The sequence below is a fragment of the Hyla sarda genome, unplaced genomic scaffold (genome assembly GCF_029499605.1).
Source record: "Hyla sarda isolate aHylSar1 unplaced genomic scaffold, aHylSar1.hap1 scaffold_676, whole genome shotgun sequence".
In the NCBI taxonomy this organism is placed as follows: domain Eukaryota; kingdom Metazoa; phylum Chordata; class Amphibia; order Anura; family Hylidae; genus Hyla; species Hyla sarda.
In genome coordinates, this window is record NW_026610693.1 from 85,382 (window position 1) to 104,854 (window position 19,473).

At 47.3% G+C, this 19,473-nt stretch overlaps 1 protein-coding gene across 1 annotated transcript in view; it reads left to right on the forward strand.

Moving 5' to 3' along the window:
• The first annotated feature begins 3,310 nt into the window (after positions 1-3,310).
• Positions 3,311-19,473, forward strand: part of LOC130343257 (zinc finger protein ZFP2-like) — a 68,609-nt gene continuing 52,446 nt past the window's right edge. Inside the window, exons 1-6 of the mRNA XM_056554337.1 lie at positions 3,311-3,390; positions 4,253-4,371; positions 6,014-6,193; positions 8,516-8,642; positions 8,740-8,831; positions 10,982-11,060. Coding sequence (XP_056410312.1) covers positions 4,294-4,371; positions 6,014-6,193; positions 8,516-8,642; positions 8,740-8,831; positions 10,982-11,060 — 556 coding nt within the window. The 5' untranslated portion in view covers positions 3,311-3,390; positions 4,253-4,293. The remainder of the gene's footprint in view (positions 3,391-4,252; positions 4,372-6,013; positions 6,194-8,515; positions 8,643-8,739; positions 8,832-10,981; positions 11,061-19,473) is intronic.

Here is a 19,473-nt window from a genome sequence, read left to right on the forward strand (position 1 = left end):
ATGTAATCTCCTTACTACTGGGGTGACACACTGTAACCAACCTCCTCCTCATGTAATCTCCTTACTACTGGGGTAACACACTGTAACAAACCTCCTCCTCATGTAATCTCCTTACTACTGGGGTAACACACTGTAACAAACCTCCTCCTCATGTAATCTCCTTACTACTGGGGTGACACACTGTAACCAACCTCCTCCTCATGTAATCTCCTTACTACTGGGGTAACACACTGTAACAAACCTCCTCCTCATGTAATCTCCTTACTACTGGGGTAACACACTGTAACAAACCTCCTCCTCATGTAATCTCCTTACTACTGGGGTAACACACTGTAACAAACCTCCTCCTCATGTAATCTCCTTACTACTGGGGTAACACACTGTAACAAACCTCCTCCTCATGTAATCACCTTACTACTGGGGTGACACACTATAACAATCCTCCTCATGTAATCTCTTTACTACTGGGGTGACACACTGTAACAAACCTCCTCCTCATGTTATCTCCTTGCTACTGGGGTGACACACTGTAACAAACCTCCTCCTCATGTCATCTCCTTACTACTGGGGTGACACACTGTAACAAACCTCCTCCTCATGTAATCTCCTTACTACTGGGGTGACACACTGTAACAAACCTCCTCCTCATGTAATCTCCTTACTACTGGGATGACACACTGTAACAAACCTCCTCCTCATGTAATCTCCTTACTACTGGGGTAACACACTGTAACAAACCTCCTCCTCATGTAATCTCCTTACTACGGGGGTGACACACTGTAACAAACCTCCTCCTCATGTAATCTCCTTACTACGGGGGTGACACACTGTAACAAACCTCCTCCTCATGTAATCTCCTTACTACTGGGGTGACACACTGTAACAAACCTCCTCCTCATGTAATCTCCTTACTACTGGGGTGACACACTGTAACAAACCTCCTCCTCATGTAATCTCCTTACTACTGGGGTGACACACTTTAACAAACCTCCTCCACATGTAATCTCCTCACTACTGGGGTGACACACTGTAACAAACCTCCTCCTCATGTAATCTTACTACTAGAATGACACACTGTAACAAACCTCCTCCTCATGTAATCTCTTTACTACTGGGGTGACACACTGTAACAAACCTCCTCCTCATGTAATCTTACTACTAGGATGACACACTGTAACAAACCTCCTCCTCATGTAATCTCCTTAGTACTGGGGTGACACACTGTAACAAACCTCCTCCTCATGTAATCTCCTTACTACTGGGGTGACACACTGTAACAAACCTCCTCCTCATGTAATCTCCTTACTACTGGGGTAACACACTGTAACAAACCTCCTCCTCATGTAATCTCCTTACTACTGGGGTGACACACTGTAACAAACCTCCTCCTCATGTAATCTCCTTACTACTGGGGTGACACACTGTAACAAACCTCCTCCTCATGTAATCTCCTTACTACTGGGGTGACACACTGTAACAAACCTCCTCCACATGTAATCTCCTTACTACCGGGGTGACACACTGTAACAAACCTCCTCCTCATGTAATCTCCTTACTATTGGGGTGACACACTGTAACAAACCTCCTCCTCATGTAATCTCCTTACTACTGGGGTGACACACTGTAACCAACCTCCTCCTCATGTAATCTCCTTACTACTGGGGTGACACACTGTAACAAACCTCCTCCTCATGTAATCACCTTACTACTGGGGTGACACACTGTAGCAAACCTCCTCCTCATATAATCTCCTTACTACTGGGGTGACACACTGTAACAATCCTCCTCATGTAATCTCCTTACTACTGGGGTGACACACTGTAACAAACCTCCTCCTCATGTAATCTCCTTACTACTGGGGTGACGCACTGTAACAAACCTCCTCCTCATGTAATCTCCTTACTACTGGGGTGACACACTGTAACAAACCTCCTCCTCATGTAATCTCCTTACTACTGGGGTGACACACTGTAACAAACCTCCTCCTCATGTAATCTCCTTACTACTGGGGTGACACACTGTAACAAACCTCCTCCTCATGTAATCTCCTTACTACTGGGTGACACACTGTAACAATCCTCCTCCTCATGTAATCTCCTTACTACTGGGGTGACACAATGTAACAAACCTCCTCCTCATGTAATCTCCTTACTACTGGGGTGGCACACTGTAACAAACCTCCTCCCCATGTAATCTCCTTACTACTGGGGTGACACACTGTAACAAACCTCCTCCTCATGTAATTTCCTTACTACTGGGGTGACACACTGTAACAATCCTCCTCCTCATGTAATCTTACTACTGGGGTGACACACTGTAACAAACCTCCTCCTCATGTAATCTCCTTACTACTGGGGTGACACACTGTAACAATCCTCCTCCTCATGTAATCTCCTTACTACTGGGGTGACACAATGTAACAAACCTCCTCCTCATGTAATCTCCTTAATACTGGGGCGACACACTGTAACAAACCTCCTCCTCATGTAATCTCCGTACTACTGGGGTGACACACTGTAACAAACCTCCTCCTCATGTAATCTCCTTACTACTGGGGTGACACACTGTAACAAACCTCCTCCTCATGTAATCTCCATACTACTGGGGTGACACACTGTAACAATCCTCCTCCTCATGTAATCTCCTTACTACTGGGGTGACACAATGTAACAAACCTCCTCCTCATGTAATCTCCTCACTACTGGGGTGACACACTGTAACAAACCTCCTCCTCATGTAATCTCCTTACTACTGGGGTGACACACTGTAACAAACCTCCTCCTCATGTAATCTCCTTACTACTGGGGTGACACACTGTAACAAACCTCCTCCTCATGTTATCTCCTTACTACTGGGGTGACACACTGTAACAAACCTCCTCCTCATGTAATCTCCTTACTACTGGGGTGACACACTGTAACAAACCTCCTCCTCATGTAATCTCCTTACTACTGGGGTGACACACTGTAACAAACCTCCTCCTCATGTAATCTCCTTACTACTGGGGTGACACACTGTAACAAACCTCCTCCTCATGTAATCTCCTTACTACTGGGGTGACACACTGTAACAAACCTCCTCCTCATGTAATCTCCTTACTACTGGGGTGACACACTGTAACAAACCTCCTCCTCATGTTATCTCCTTACTACTGGGGTGACACACTGTAACAAAACTCCTCCTCATATAATCTCCTTACTGCCCGACCAGGACCTTATCTGTATCTGCTAGATGGGGGAGGTGTAGGACCTGTGATGATGTCACAATCATGTGACCATTACGTGTGGGGGTGGAGTTCAGCAGGAGAGAAGAGATTTTGGTGAAGGACCTGTAAGAATGGTCATGTGACAGGAGTGGGCGGGGCTCAGCTGTGTGAAGAGAAGTCGGAAGGTAATAATATGTGAGGTTTCAGCTTTATAGGTGCGATCATCATCTCCTTCTACAGGACCAACCCCTCCAGCTGATCCAGTTGTCTCCTCTTCCCCTCCAGCTGATCCGGTTGTCTCCTCTTCCCCTCCAGCTGATCCAGTTGTCTCCTCTTCCCCTCCAGCTGATCCAGTTGTCTCCTCTTCCCCTCCAGCTGATCCGGTTGTCTCCTCTTCCCCTCCAGCTGATCCGGTTGTCTCCTCTTCCCCTCCAGCTGATCCAGTTGTCTCCTCTTCCCCCTCCAGCTGATCCGGTTGTCTCCTCTTCCCCCTCCAGCTGATCCGGTTGTCTCCTCTTCCCCTCCAGCTGATCCGGTTGTCTCCTCTTCCCCTCCAGCTGATCCAGTTGTCTCCTCTTCCCCTCCAGCTGATCCAGTTGTCTCCTCTTCTCCTCCAGCTGATCCGGTTGTCTCCTCTTCCCCTCCAGCTGATCCGGTTGTCTCCTCTTCCCCTCCAGCTGATCCGGTTGTCTCCTCTTCCCCTCCAGCTGATCCGGTTGTCTCCCCTTCTCCTCCAGCTGATCCGGTCGTCTCCCCTTCCCCCTCCAGCTGATCCGGTCGTCTCCCCTTCCCCCTCCAGCTGATCCGGTTGTCTCCCCTTCCCCCTCCAGCTGATCCGGTTGTCTCCCCTTCCCCCTCCAGCTGATCCGGTTGTCTCCCCTTCCCCCTCCAGCTGATCCGGTTGTCTCCCCTTCCCCCTCCAGCTGATCCGGTTGTCTCCCCTTCCCCCTCCAGCTGATCCGGTTGTCTCCCCTTCCCCCTCCAGCTGATCCGGTTGTCTCCCCTTCCCCCTCCAGCTGATCCGGTTGTCTCCCCTTCCCCCTCCAGCTGATCCGGTTGTCTCCTCTTCTCCTGAATGACCCCCAAGGATGGACAAGGAGAGGAATGAGATGACTAAGAGAATATTACACTTCACCTTGGAGATCATCCACCTGCTGACCGGAGAGGTGAGGTGACTCATTTACATTTCCACCATTGTTGTCCCCATCTACATTTCCACCATTGTTGTCTCCATCTACATTTCCACCATTGTTGTCCCCATCTACATTTCCACCATTGTTGTCCCCATCTACATTTCCACCATTGTTGTCTCCATCTACATTTCCACCATTGTTGTCCCCATCTACATTTCCACCATTGTTGTCCCCATCTACATTTCCACCATTGTTGTCTCATCTACATTTCCACCATTGTTGTCCCCATCTACATTTCCACCATTGTTGTCCCCATTTACATTTCCACCATTGTTGTCCCCATCTACATTTCCACCATTGTTGTCCCCATCTACATTTCCACCATTGTTGTCCCATCTACATTTCCACCATTGTTGTCCCCATCTACATTTCCACCATTGTTGTCCCCATCTACATTTCCACCATTGTTGTCCCCCCATCTACATTTCCACCATTGTTGTCCCCCCATCTACATTTCCACCATTGTTGTCCCCCCATCTACATTTCCACCATTGTTGTCCCCCCATCTACATTTCCACCATTGTTATCCCCATCTACATTTCCACCATTGTTTGCCCCCATCTACATTTCCACCATTGTTGTCCCCATCTACATTTCCACCATTGTTGTCCCCATCTACATTTCCACCATTGTTGTCCCATCTACATTTCCACCATTGTTGTCCCCATCTACATTTCCACCATTGTTGTCCCCATCTACATTTCCACCATTGTTGTCCCCATCTACATTTCCACCATTGTTGTCCCCCCATCTACATTTCCACCATTGTTGTCCCCCCATCTACATTTCCACCATTGTTGTCCCCCCATCTACATTTCCACCATTGTTGTCCCCATCTACATTTCCACCATTGTTGTCCCATCTACATTTCCACCATTGTTGTCCCCATCTACATTTCCACCATTGTTGTCCCCATCTACATTTCCACCATTGTTGTCCCCCCATCTACATTTCCACCATTGTTGGCCCCCCTTCTACATTTCCACCATTGTTGTCCCCCCATCTACATTTCCACCATTGTTGTCCCCCCATCTACATTTCCACCATTGTTATCCCCATCTACATTTCCACCATTGTTTGCCCCCATCTACATTTCCACCATTGTTGTCCCCATCTACATTTCCACCATTGTTGTCCCCATCTACATTTCCACCATTGTTGTCCCATCTACATTTCCACCATTGTTGTCCCCATCTACATTTCCACCATTGTTGTCCCCATCTACATTTCCACCATTGTTGTCCCCATCTACATTTCCACCATTGTTGTCCCCCCATCTACATTTCCACCATTGTTGTCCCCCCATCTACATTTCCACCATTGTTGTCCCCCCATCTACATTTCCACCATTGTTATCCCCATCTACATTTCCACCATTGTTTGCCCCCATCTACATTTCCACCATTGTTGTCCCCATCTACATTTCCACCATTGTTGGCCCCCATCTTTGGCCCCGCTCTATGTTCTGGATGTCTCTTTGTAGGTGAGGTCTCCAGAACTGACCCCAGTATTCCAGATGTGCTCACTAGAGCTCTATACAGGGGGCACAATCTCCTCTTTGTAGTGAGGGAGGAATACTGGGGTCAGTCCCCTCATTATCTCTCTCCATACACAGGATTACACCATAGTGAAGAAGACATGGGGGGAGTGTGTGGCCCCCAGCAGCCATCTCCATGAGTCAGGAGGACGGAGCAGGGTCTGGGGCCCCATCATGGAGCCTCCACCTCTCTCACTGATACATGAGAAGAAGATCCTAGAACTCACCCACAGGATCACTGAGCTGCTGACTGGAGAGGTGACACTGCTGGGACATTATACAGTAATGGAGGGGTCTGATGATGACTGGAGAGGTGACCCTGCTGGGACATTATACAGTAATGGAGGGGACTGGTGATGACTGGAGAGGTGACACTGCTGGGACATTATACAGTAATGGAGGGGTCTGGTGATGACTGGAGAGGTGACACTGCTGGGACATTATACAGTAATGGAGGGGTCTGGTGATGACTGGAGAGGTGACACTGCTGGGACATTATACAGTAATGGAGGGGTCTGGTGATGACTGGAGAGGTGACCCTGCTGGGACATTATACAGTAATGGAGGGGTCTGGTGATGATTAGAGAGGTGACACTGCTGGGACATTATACAGTAATGGAGGGGTCTGGTGATGATTAGAGAGGTGACACTGCTGGGACATTATACAGTAATGGAGGGGTCTGGTGATGACTGGAGAGGTGACACTGCTGGGACATTATACTGTATAGTAATGGAGGGGTCTGGTGATGACTGGAGAGGTGACACTGCTGGGACATTATACAGTAATGGAGGAGTCTGGTGTTGATTAGAGAGGTGACCCTGCTGGGACATTATACAGTAATGGAGGGGTCTGGTGATGACTGGAGAGGTGACACTGCTGGGACATTATACAGTAATGGAGGGGTCTGGTGATGTATGAAGAGGTGACACTGCTGGGACATTATACAGTAATGGAGGGGTCTGGTGATGATTGGAGAGGTGACACTGCTGGGACATTATACAGTAATGGAGGGGTCTGGTGATTAGAGAGGTGACACTGCTGGGACATTATACAGTAATGGAGGGGTCTGGTGATGATTGGAGAGGTGACACTGCTTGGACATTATACAGTAATGGAGGGGTCTGGTGATGATTGGAGAGGTGACACTGCTGGGACATTATACAGTAATGGAGGGGTCTGGTGATTAGAGAGGTGACACTGCTGGGACATTATACAGTAATGGAGGGGTCTGGTGATGACTGGAGAAGTGACCTTGCTGGGACATTATACAGTAATGGAGGGGTCTGGTGATGACTGGAGAGGTGACCCTGCTGGGACATTATACAGTAATGGAGGGGTCTGGTGATGACTGGAGAGGTGACACTGCTAGGACATTATACAGTAATGGAGGGGTCTGGTGATGACTGGAGAGGTGACCCTGCTGGGACATTATACAGTAATGGAGGGGTCTGGTGATGACTGGAGAGGTGATCCTGCTGGGACATTATACAGTAATGGAGGGGTCTGGTGATGACTGGAGAGGTGACACTGCTGGGACATTATACAGTAATGGAGGGGTCTGGTGATGATTATAGAGGTGACACTGCTGGAACATTATACAGTAATGGAGGGGTCTGGTGATGACTGGAGAGGTGACCCTGCTGGGACATTATACTGTACAGTAATGGAGGGGTCTGGTGATGACTGGAGAGGTGACACTGCTGGGACATTATACAGTAATGGAGGGGTCTGGTGATGATTAAAGAGGTGACACTGCTGGGACATTATACAGTAATGGAGGGGTCTGGTGATTAGAGAGGTGACACTGCTGGGACATTATACAGTAATGGAGGGGTCTGGTGATGACTGGAGAAGTGACCTTGCTGGGACATTATACAGTAATGGAGGGGTCTGGTGATGACTGGAGAGGTGACCCTGCTGGGACATTATACAGTAATGGAGGGGTCTGGTGATGACTGGAGAGGTGACCCTGCTGGGACATTATACAGTAATGGAGGGGTCTGGTGATGACTGGAGAGGTGACCCTGCTGGGACATTATACAGTAATGGAGGTGTCTGCTGATGACTGGAGAGGTGATCCTGCTGGGACATTATACAGTAATGGAGGGGTCTGGTGATGACTGGAGAGGTGACACTGCTGGGACATTATACAGTAATGGAGGGGTCTGGTGATGATTAGAGAAGTGACACTGCTGGGACATTATACAGTAATGGAGGGGTCTGGTGATGATTAGAGAGGTGACACTGCTGGGACATTATACAGTAATGGAGGGGTCTGGTGATGATTAGAGAGGTGACACTGCTGGGACATTATACAGTAATGGAGGGGTATGGTGGTGATTAGAGAGGTGACACTGCTGGGACATTATACAGTAATGGAGGGGTCTGGTGATGATTAGAGAGGTGACACTGCTGGGACATTATACAGTAATGGAGGGGTCTGATGATGATTAGAGAGGTGACACTGCTGGGACATTATACAGTAATGGAGGGGTCTGGTGATGATTAGAGAGGTGACACTGCTGGGACATTATACAGTAATGGAGGGGTCTGGTGATGACGGTATCATTGTGTGTCAGGTTCCTATAAGGTGTCAGGATGTGGCGGTCTATTTCTCCATGGAGGAGTGGGAGTATGTAGAAGGACACAAGGATCTGTACCAGGACATAGTTATGACGGAGGATCACCGGCCCCTCACATCACAAGGTAAGAAGAGACATATATATAGATATCACTCTCACTACATAGTAACATGGAAATCTATCCAGCATTGATGTATGCATTCCCTGTGTGTTCCCTACAGATGAAGTCATTGATAGAAATCCACCCGAGAGGTGTCCCCGCCCTCTGTATTCCCAGGACTGTCCAGAGGGAAATGTCCCAGATAAGCATCAGGTAGATGGTGTTAAAGTTTCCAAGTTTTGACCATAAAGTGATTGATCCCATGCTTCGTGGCACCATAGGTCCCACCTAAATTAAAGGGGAACTCCATTTGATCTCGATAAGGACCCCCACGATCTCCTCCCCGGCGCCCAAGCTCTGCTCATGCAAGAATAAATAAATAATTATGATCAAAATACCAAATCCTCAATCGAAAGTCGTAGTAATAAAATACCAGAATCACAGGGCCGGTTCTGCCTATAGGCAAAATAGGCATCCGCCTATAGAAAGTAAGTAGCCAGAATCTGAAGCACCCGCCCAGCAAACACCCCCCCCCCCTTTCCCCCAGTTTTATAATAATGTGCATTCTTCTGCCTCAGCACCCTTACAGCATCGAGCATCCTGACTTTGCATGCGCCGCCATACATCTGCCCCAGCTCCCGCCCTGAACCAGGAGGAGGTTTGTTACAGTGTGTCACCCCAGTAGTAAGGAGATTACATGAGGAGGAGGTTTGTTACAGTGTGTCACCCCAGTAGTAAGGAGATTACATGAGGAGGAGGTTTATTACAGTGTGTCACCGCAGTAGTAAGGAGATTACATGAGGAGGAGGTTTGTTACAGTGTGTCACCCCACTAGTAAGGAGATTACATGAGGAGGAGGTTTGTTACAGTGTGTCACCCCAGTAGTAAGGAGATTACATGAGGAGGAGGATTGTTGCAGTGTGTCACCCCAGTAGTAAGGAGATTATATGAGCAGGTTTGTTACAGTGTGTCACCTCAGTAGTAAGGAGATTACATGAGGAGGAGGTTTGTTACATTGTGTCACCCCAATAGTAAGGAGATTACATGAGGAGGAGGTTTGTTACAGTGTGTCACCCCAGTAGTAAGGAGATTACATGAGGAGGAGGTTTGTTACAGTGTGTCACCCCAGTAGTAAGGAGATTACATGAGGAGGAGGTTTGTTACAGTGTGTCACCCCAGTAGTAAGGAGATTACATGAGGAGGAGGTTTGTTACAGTGTATCACCACAGTAGTAAGGAGATTACATGAGGAGGAGGTTTGTTACAGTGTGTCACCCCAGTAGTAAGGAGATTACATGAGGAGGAGGTTTGTTACAGTGTGTCACCCCAGTAGTAAGGAGATTACATGAGGAGGAGGTTTGTTACAGTGTATCACCCCAGTAGTAAGGAGATTACATGAGGAGGAGGTTTGTTACAGTGTGTCACCCCAGTAGTAAGGAGATTACATGAGGAGGAGGTTTGTTACAGTGTGTCACCCCAGTAGTAAGGAGATTACATGAGGAGGAGGTTTGTTACAGTGTGTCACCCCAGTAGTAAGGAGATTACATGAGGAGGAGGTTTGTTACAGTGTATCACCACAGTAGTAAGGAGATTACATGAGGAGGAGGTTTGTTACAGTGTGTCACCCCAGTAGTAAGGAGATTACATGAGGAGGAGGTTTGTTACAGTGTGTCACCCCAGTAGTAAGGAGATTACATGAGGAGGAGGTTTGTTACAGTGTATCACCCCAGTAGTAAGGAGATTACATGAGGAGGAGGTTTGTTACAGTGTGTCACCCCAGTAGTAAGGTGTGGCGTGTCAAAGGGCCAAGCGATTAGGCTGGGTCAATGGGAGTCAAAATATTTTTCACCTAGGGTGGTAAAAATCCAGCCCTGCAGAACCCCAATAAGATATAATAATAGACATGTCCCCCATGACTTCTCGGGTCACTTACCTCTTCTATAAAACATTGTGATGGAAAGGAAAGTGAAATAAAAGGGGGAGGGCGGGGCTTCTTCTAATCTTCCCACAGGTGACTGAGCTGGAGACACCACAGCCCAGTATAGAAGGGAAATACTTTTCCCGCCAATGGGCCTCCAGCCAATCAGAATGCTGTTGTTGGGCTGGAGCATCGCTGGGCAGAAGATCATGGTTACCGGGCAGAATGTGATCCTCCAATCAGAAGCAGGAATCCATCTCTCAGCAGAACAGCTGTTACCGGGCAGAATAACTGAGCAAAACAACCTGTGGAGATAAAGGAGGAAGAAGGAAATAAGGGGGAGGGGGGGGACATGTATACTGGGGACCATGGGGCCGTGTGCCCCCCCAGGTTATAATGGAATTCGGGAGCCCCTTTTATTTTGTGTTTTTTTATTCTCTCTTTAGGGTGAAGATCTGATGGATATTAAGGTTGAGGTTAAAGATGAACCAGAAGAGGAGACGGATTTCGGGGCCGATCAGCAGTGTAAGGAGGGGGAGACTTTTATTGGTGGAGGGTCTCCTAGATACTACTACACCCATCATCTGATCATCACATGGAATAATCTATTCATCACTGTGTGTTCCCTACAGATGGAGTCATTGATAGAAATCCCCCCGAGAGGTGTCCCCGCCATCTGTATTCCCAGGACTGTCCAGAGGGAAATGTCCCAGAGAAGCATCAGGTAGATGAGTCTGATCCTATATCTCTATAGGGGGGTCCTGCAGTCATAGATGTGGGGATAGATTTTGGGGGTCTCTGTTGCTCCTCCTGTCTGCTGAATTGTAGTGAATTGTTCTATATGTCACATCAGGGGGGAGATCTGACTAATATTAAGGTGGAGGATGAAGAAGAGAGGATGAGGGGCCATCACCCGTGTATGAGGGAAGTGAAGGAGGAAATTCCAGGAGGTGTTACCCCAGGTATGTAATAATTCCAGGAGGTGTTACCCCAGGTAGGTAATAATTCCAGGAGGTGTTACCCCAGGTAGGTAATAATTCCAGGAGGTGTTACCCCAGGTAGGTAATAATGGATTACAGAGGGAATTCAGAAAACTTTTCTTGTTTTTTAATCTTTATTTTCCAAGATTTTACTTTCAATAGTTTTTTATCAGCAAGTTCAAAAAGTAATTACAATGTAAGGCAATAGGGACAGACGTAGCTGTCGAAATTTTTCATATAAACAAACAGTTACAAAGATTTTATAAACATAACATATCTAAGTCTGAAAAGAAAAAACTTAGCGGTCTGCTTACCGGGGCAAACCGTCATGAAAGACACTACTATGAACTACACAAATCAATACTATTCCATTGTGCCTAAAACCTCCAGAAATACTCATTTAGCATCTCTCTTTGGTGAGTGATGACCAGGGGGCAAGGTCTCCTTCCACTCGCACTTTCTCTGGGAGTATCTGAGTGAGACAGATCACATGTAAGGTACCTTGAAATTGCCAGGGGGGGAAGGGGGGGCGGAGTAAAAACAAGCCATCTGAACATTGCTCGGGTCAAATATTTTTACAGTGAGGTGAGACCACCCAAGACCTCCATCTGTTTTGAAATCTAGTCGTCCTCCCTGAACCCAATGCTAGAATCTTTTCAGAAGAATAAGTGGTATTAATCTTTTCACGGAGTTCCTCTGAAGAATATTATCAGTCTTCTATCTACTCGTTATCAGGTTATTTGCAATTACACATATGATACACAAAACCTCACGGTTTGCAGGGGAGACTGTGCGTAGCCCTATAAAGAGTAATGCTAAGCTAGGGGTCAGAATGAGCCTGGATCCACATATCTCCCTCACTAGACTTTCACAATAGGCCCAAAATGATTGAATAGCTGGACAAAGCCATAAAATTTGATATAAAGTCCCCTCTCCAAAGATCCGAAGATCCGGGGTATGCCCTAACTATCTTGTCTGGTGTAAAATACCGTCTTAACATTGTCTTATATGCGGATTCAATGTGAGAGGAGCACTGGAAAGCCCTACGCACATATTTAAATGCATGACGCCAGTCTTCAACGTCCAGTCGTGTAGCAAGATCTTTTTCCCATAGTCTCAGGGGGTAAGTTTTAACACAAATGTTTGATTGCAAATAATAAGAGTAAAAAGGTTTAAGGCCTTTCAAGGGGGAAGCTAGGAGGGTAAGGGTAGTCTTCTGCACTCCCACCTCCGATGGGCGTAAAGAGTGCAGGAAATGTCTGACCCTCAGGTATTTATAAAAATCTACATGTGGCAGATGATACTTGATCTGTAGAGATTCAAAGGTTTGTAGTCCTCCACTAGCAAAGAGGTGCTTAACATGTGTGATGCCTTTAGCCATCCACTGTTCTAGTGATAAGTCGGAAAGAGAGGCTTGAGCTTGGGAAATAGGCAAGTCCTCTATGTCAAAGGTCACGTCTTGATTCAGAGCTTTCTGATAGTCCACCCAAACTGAGTATGACGCTTTTAATATTGGATTAGTTAGCCGTGGGGTCGGGAGTGACCACGCAGGGAAAAGAAGGAGATCGTGTAAACTGTAAGGGGAGGCTAGTTTGTTTTCTATAGCAGCCCGGGGGGTATCCAACTTCATACACCACCAATTTTTTAACATGGCAACTAATGTTGCCACATAATAGCCCTTAATGTTCGGGACACCCATTCCACCTGCCTGTGGCGACCGTACCATTATCGTGGATGCTAACCTAGGCCTTTTCCCTGCCCAAATAAATTTAGAAAGCAGGGAATGTGCTTTGTGAAAGAAAGTAGAGGGCAGCGATATGGGGAGGGTCCTGAAAAGATACAAGAGTTTCGGGAGCATAAACATTTTAAAGGTTGCCACTCTCCCTGTCCATGAGATATCAAACCTGGAAAAGGACTTTGCATCCCTCTCCAGCTCCGCCAACATAGGGACATAGTTTGCATTGTATAAAGTAGAATGTGGATAGGTGACATGTAGGCCTAAATAATCTATTCTCTGTGCTTTCCAATCAAATGAGAAACGGGATCATAGAAGGGAGCCAGTTTCTACAGAAAGGTTAAGGGAAAGGATCTGCATTTTTGAGCTATTTAAATGATGGTATGATAAAAAATCGTACTCAGCTATGTTTTCTAAGTCCGCTGGGCGGGAAGTTGTAGAATTCGTTAGGGATAACAATATGTCGTCCGCATACAGGGATATAATATGGGTATTAGAGGCCAAGGGGATACCGGTTATGCGGGGATCTGATTGTAATGTCTGTACTAGTGGTTCTAGGGATAGGATATAAAGTAAAGGGGAGAGTGGACACCCCTGCCGCGATCCATTGGTGATAGAAAACTCTGAGGATAAGGCTCCATTTGCTAGTACTCGAGCTGACGGGTGGGAGTATAATGATGAAATCGCAGATAGCATGCCTCCCGAAAAAAACATGCTTCTAAGTACTGCAAAAGCAAAGGACCAACGCAACCTGTCAAAAGCCTTTTCGGCATCTAATGCGAGTATCACGGCAGGGGTGTGGGAAGACTCAATATGGTGGAGGAGATGGAGCAGTTTTCTAGTGTTGTCCGACGTCTGTCTACCCGCTACAAAACCAGATTGGTCGGGAGATATAAGGGAGGGGAGAATTGCCGATAATCTGTTTGCTAAAAGCTTCGCATAAATTTTTATGTCTTGATTTAAAAGCGAAATTGGCCTGTAGTTTTGGGGGATGGTGGTTATTAGAGCCTGTAGGTTTTCTTTTAGGTAGCTGTCCTGTCAACATAGCTTGTCGACAGAAATCTTGTAGGGGTGTGGAGAGGAAGGTACAAAAAGTTTTATAGTATGAACTGGTAAATCCGTCCGGCCCCGGGGCTTTACCCGACAGAAGGGAGCGTATTATATTTTCAATGTCCTCCGACTGAATTTCCTTATTTAAACTCTCCAATTGAGTGGCTGAAAGAGTGGGAAGATTAAGTTTAGCCAGATAGGTCTGGATGGCCAGGGAGGTGTCAGGGGATGTGGGCATGGAGTCCTGCAAATTGTAAAGGTGCGTATAGAATGCCTGAAACCCCTCCACTATGTCTTTGGGTGTATGTAGGGGGGTCTGGTTTTCTGGGTGTATAAGTTTAGGGATGCGAGAGCGTGCGTGTTGAGCCCTGATACGGTGAGCCAGAAGCTTCCCAGCTCTATTGTCCTGAGCGTAATAGGTCGCTCTAGTTTTTCTATAAGCTTTTTCATAAGCTGTCAACATAAAGCATCGCAGGTCACGTCTCAAGGTCCCAAGTTGAGTCGCTAGTGTGGTGGAAGGAGTAAGTTTATTAATTGCCTCCAGATCCTTTATTTGAGTTAGCATATCTAGATTCAAGGCGTGGAGAAGCGCACGCCCCTCTTCCAGGGAACGGATAATATGCATGGAGTTCCCCCTCTTGATCAGCAGCCGGACTGGAAAGCCCTAACAGTATGCAATGTTAGCTGTACGTAGAGCTTGGGTCACCGGTCGAAGCAATCTGCGCGCTTGAAGGGTTGCCGCTGATAAATCTGCGTAGAACGCTATCTGATGATACAGAGCTGGTAAACCATTCCGTCTACGTGAAAGTTCCATTACTTTTTCTTTAGTTGTGAAAAAATGCACTCTGGCCAATACGTCTCTGGGGGTGGTATCTGGGAGATGTCTCGGCCGAGGTATCCTGTGCGCTCTATCTACTTCAGCCTCCTGGTCAGTGCATGATGGCAGTGCCGCTTTAATCAGTGAGCGGACGTAATCTGGTATGTCAACTTCCTCATCTAGATCTGTGTGAGAGTCTATGAGGATGTTATGAGAGGAAGAGAACTCCTCAAACTTAGTCTCTAGGTGGTCCACTCTCTCCCCCAGGTCCTCCACAGAAGCTCTAACAGGAGCAACCACAGCATTCATATCCAACATTACTGAGCGTCGCAATACCATAAGCATAGCTTTCATGGAGACGTCTGTCAAAGCCTCCCCAGTCACTGTTATAGAGTCCAGAGCTGCATCCCCTGCTGTAGAGCTCAGTATAAAGGGTGCCTCCGTACCTTTCTGCAGTCTCTGAAGCCGAGGAGACTGCGATGTTGTTGGAGAGGCAGTACGCGACTTCTCTGGATGGCTGAGTGGCAATGGCACAGGAGAGTCACACCGCAACCGCTCAGAGCCGCCCACTGGCGAGGGAGCCTCCTCAGTTGGAGAATGGGATGAGAGCCTTTTGTCTGTTTCTGGTTCTCTTCTCCACCGGAGTGAGATGATGTAATTCCGGGTCAGACAGGGATCTGCGCGGCGGTGTACTGTCTGGTGCATAGGATCCCGAAGAAGACGCGCCGGAGCCCGAGGACAGGTAAGAGACATCACCGGAGCTCACGGGGCACCGTAAACGGCTATCCGGTGGCAGTTGAGGCAGTCTGCACTGCCGGATAGCCGTTTATGCGATGGCCCCGACTTAAAAAAGCATCGTATGTTGATGCTGCCTTCAACATGTGATGGCCTCTGAGAGTGATCGTATGCTGAAATGATCGTATGTCGAGGCAATCGTAGGTCGAGGGGTCACTGTATATGGTCCATGTCTAGAAACAATAAAACTAACTGGGGAGACCAGCGGATGATACATGGGAAAATAGTCAATCATGCGCTTACAGGCCACCCAGAACGGTTGGATTAGCGGACAGTTCCACAGTATATGTAATAAAGAACCTCTGTGTCCACATTGTCCCCCTGTGTGTTGGAGGCAATCAGGGTATATTTTTTCCCAGTTTGTCAGGTGTATAGTACCATCTCAGGATGGTCTTGAAGGCACTTTCAATATGAGTGGAGCATTGAAACGCTCTATTGATTCTCTTAAATGCAGAGCACCACTCATTGGATGTGAAAGTATAGCCTAACTCCCTCTCCCATAATCGGATTGGATATTGTTTGGTAAATGAGTCAGAATTAGTCAAGTTATGGTAAATTAATTTCAGCCCCTTGATCCTTTGTGAAAAGCTTAAATGGGTATTCCGCCCCTAGACATCTTATCCCCTATCCAAAGGATAGGGGATAAGATGTCAGGTCGCCGGGGTCCCGCTGCTGGGGACCCCGGGGATCGCTGCTGCAGCACCCCGCCATCATTACTGCACAGAGCGAGATCGCTCTGCACGTAATGACGGGCGATACAGGGGCCAGAGCATCGTTACGTCAAGGCTACGCCCCTCGTGATGTCACGGCCCGCCCCCGTCAATACAAGTCTATGGGAAGGGGCGTGGCGGTCGTCACACCCCCTGCCATAGACTTGCATTAAGGGGACGGGCCGTGATGTCATGAGGGGCGGAGCCATGACATCACGCTGCTCCGGCCCCTGTATCGCCCGTCATTACGCACTGAGCGAACTCGCTCTGTGCAGTAATGATGGCGGGGTGCTGCAGCAGCGATCCCCGGGGTCCCCAGCAGCGGGACCCCGGCGACCTGACATCTTATCCCCTATCCTTTGGATAGGGGATAAGATGCCAGGGGCGGAGTACCCCTTTAACTGGGTAGAGGTGTCTAGTGTAGCCACAATAGGGGGCAGGGAGTTGATGAAGTGTCTAAGCTGGATATATTTAAAAAAATCTCTTGTAGGAATGGGGTATTTAATCCAAATAGTTTCAAATGTCATGAGTAGGCCATTTTTGTAAATGTCTGCAAGTGTTTGTATGCCAACTTCCCTCCATAACTTCAAATCTAGGTTTGGTATCGAGTAGAGATGAGCCAACTTACAGTAAATTCGATTTGTCACAAACTTCTCGGCTCGGCAGTTGATGACTTTTCCTGCATAAATGAGTTCAGCTTACAGGTGCTCCGGTGGGCTGGAAAAGGTGGATACAGTCCTAGGAGACTCTTTCCTAGGAATGTATCCACCTTTTCCAGCCCACCGGAGCACCTGAAAGCTGAACTAATTTACGCAGGAAAAGTCATCAACTGCCGAGCCGAGAAGTTCGTGACAAATCGAATTTACTGTAAGTTCACTCATCTCTAGTATCGAGGCATCGATTATAGAAATGGGGAGGGTATCCTGAGTAGTTGTGGTTGAGGAGATCGTAGATGATATGTAATGTTTCCAGGCCATGTAAGAGGCTTTGACAATGGGGCTGGACAAGGAAGATGAGGGGACGGGAGACTCTACAGAGGAAGAAGTAGCATGTCATGAAGGGTGAACGGGGTGGTCGAAAACTGCTCAAGTTGGACCCGGGGATAGGCAACATCACTTCTCCACCAATGTCTGAGAGAGGACACTAAAGAGGCTATATAGTACCCATGGATGTCAGGTGAGCCTCCTGCACACCTAGTCTTAGACAAAATAGAGTGTGATAATCTAGGTTTTGAGACCCGCCCATATGAAAGTGGTGAGTATTTTTTTGGGCATCTGCAAAAAAAGACTGTGGAAGATGTATAGGTAAGGTGCGGAAAGCATACAGGAATTTAGGTAATAAGAACATTTTGAAAGCAGCCACCCTACCTACCCAAGAAATCATGGACTGAGATAGGGTGTCAGCCTCTTTGGCAAGGAGGCTAGAAGGGGTATGTAATTTGTCTGTTATATCGTAGATAAAAGGTAGGAAAGATGCACCCCTAGATAATGAATGGAGGATTGCTGCCAATCGAATGTATACAGTGTGTGCAAAGTGTGTAGCTCTTCTGGAGGGATCTTCATAGAGAGTGCTTGTGTTTTGGCTGCATTTTGGTGATCATATGATAGGGATCCAAAGTGCTGTCTCTGGGCTAGTACTGCAGGGATGGAGTGTGATGGGTGAGACATGGAGAGAACAATATCGTCTGCATACAAGGAAATGGTGTGTTCGGAGGGTCCTATTGGGATACCCAAATTTCGGCGAATGGACTGGGCAAAGGGTTCGATAGATAAAATGTAAATCAACGGGGACAATGGGCACCCCTGTCTAGAGCCATTAGTAATATCAAAGTCAGAGGACAACACTCCGTTAGCTAGCACTCTGGCCGAAGGGCATGAGTACTGGGAGGATATAGCGGAGAGCACCGCTCCCCCAAACCCCATCTCCCTAAGTACCAAGAAGGCGAACGACCAGCAAAGCAAGCCTTCTCTGCATTCAAAGCCAGTATAACCGAGGGTATAGAGCGATTTTCAATGTGGTGAAAGATATTAAGCATTCTTCTGGTGTTGTCCGATGTCTGCCTACCCTGTACAAAGCCGGCCTGATCCATAGAGACTAGAGATGGAAGAACACCAGTGAGCCTAGAAGCCAAAAGCTTAGCAAAGATCTTTATGTCTTGGTTAAGCAGGGATATGGGTCTGTAATTCTGGGGGAGGTCAGTAGATTTGCCAGGCTTGGGAAGCGTAGTAATTGATGCCTGCAGGTTCTCTCTCGGAAAAGTACCCGAGGCCGAAGCCTCCGAGCAAAAACCAAGAAGCTACGGGGATAATTAATCAGAAAAGGTTTTGTAGTTAGTACTGGCGAAACCATCTGGACCAGGGGCCTTGTCTCTTGGGAGTGAACAAATTATTTTTTGGATTTCTGGGACAGTGAAGTCTCTGTTTAGCTCCAACAATTGGGCATCGGTCAACTTGGGCAAGTGGAGATTCGTTAGGTACTGTTGGACTACAGAAGTGTGATTTGGGTTGTCTGGGATAGAATCTTTGAGATTATACAATTGGGAGTAAAAAGCTCAAAAGCCATTCGCTATATCTATTAGATCCAGTGGTGGGATGGAGAATATAAGGAATACGGGATTTGAAATGTCTTTTCTCTAGGCGCTGAGCCAGAAGTTTGCCTGACTTGTTGTCTTGTGAATAGTAATGTGCCTGCATTTTTTTGTGACCTTTTTTCATAGGAGGATAACAACATGCATCTTAGATCACGGCGCAGGGAGAATATTTGTGAGGCTAGAGTATCTGAGGGAGACCGTTAGTTTAAAACTTCTACCGTATATACTCGAGTATAAGCCGAGTTTTTCGGCACGATTTTT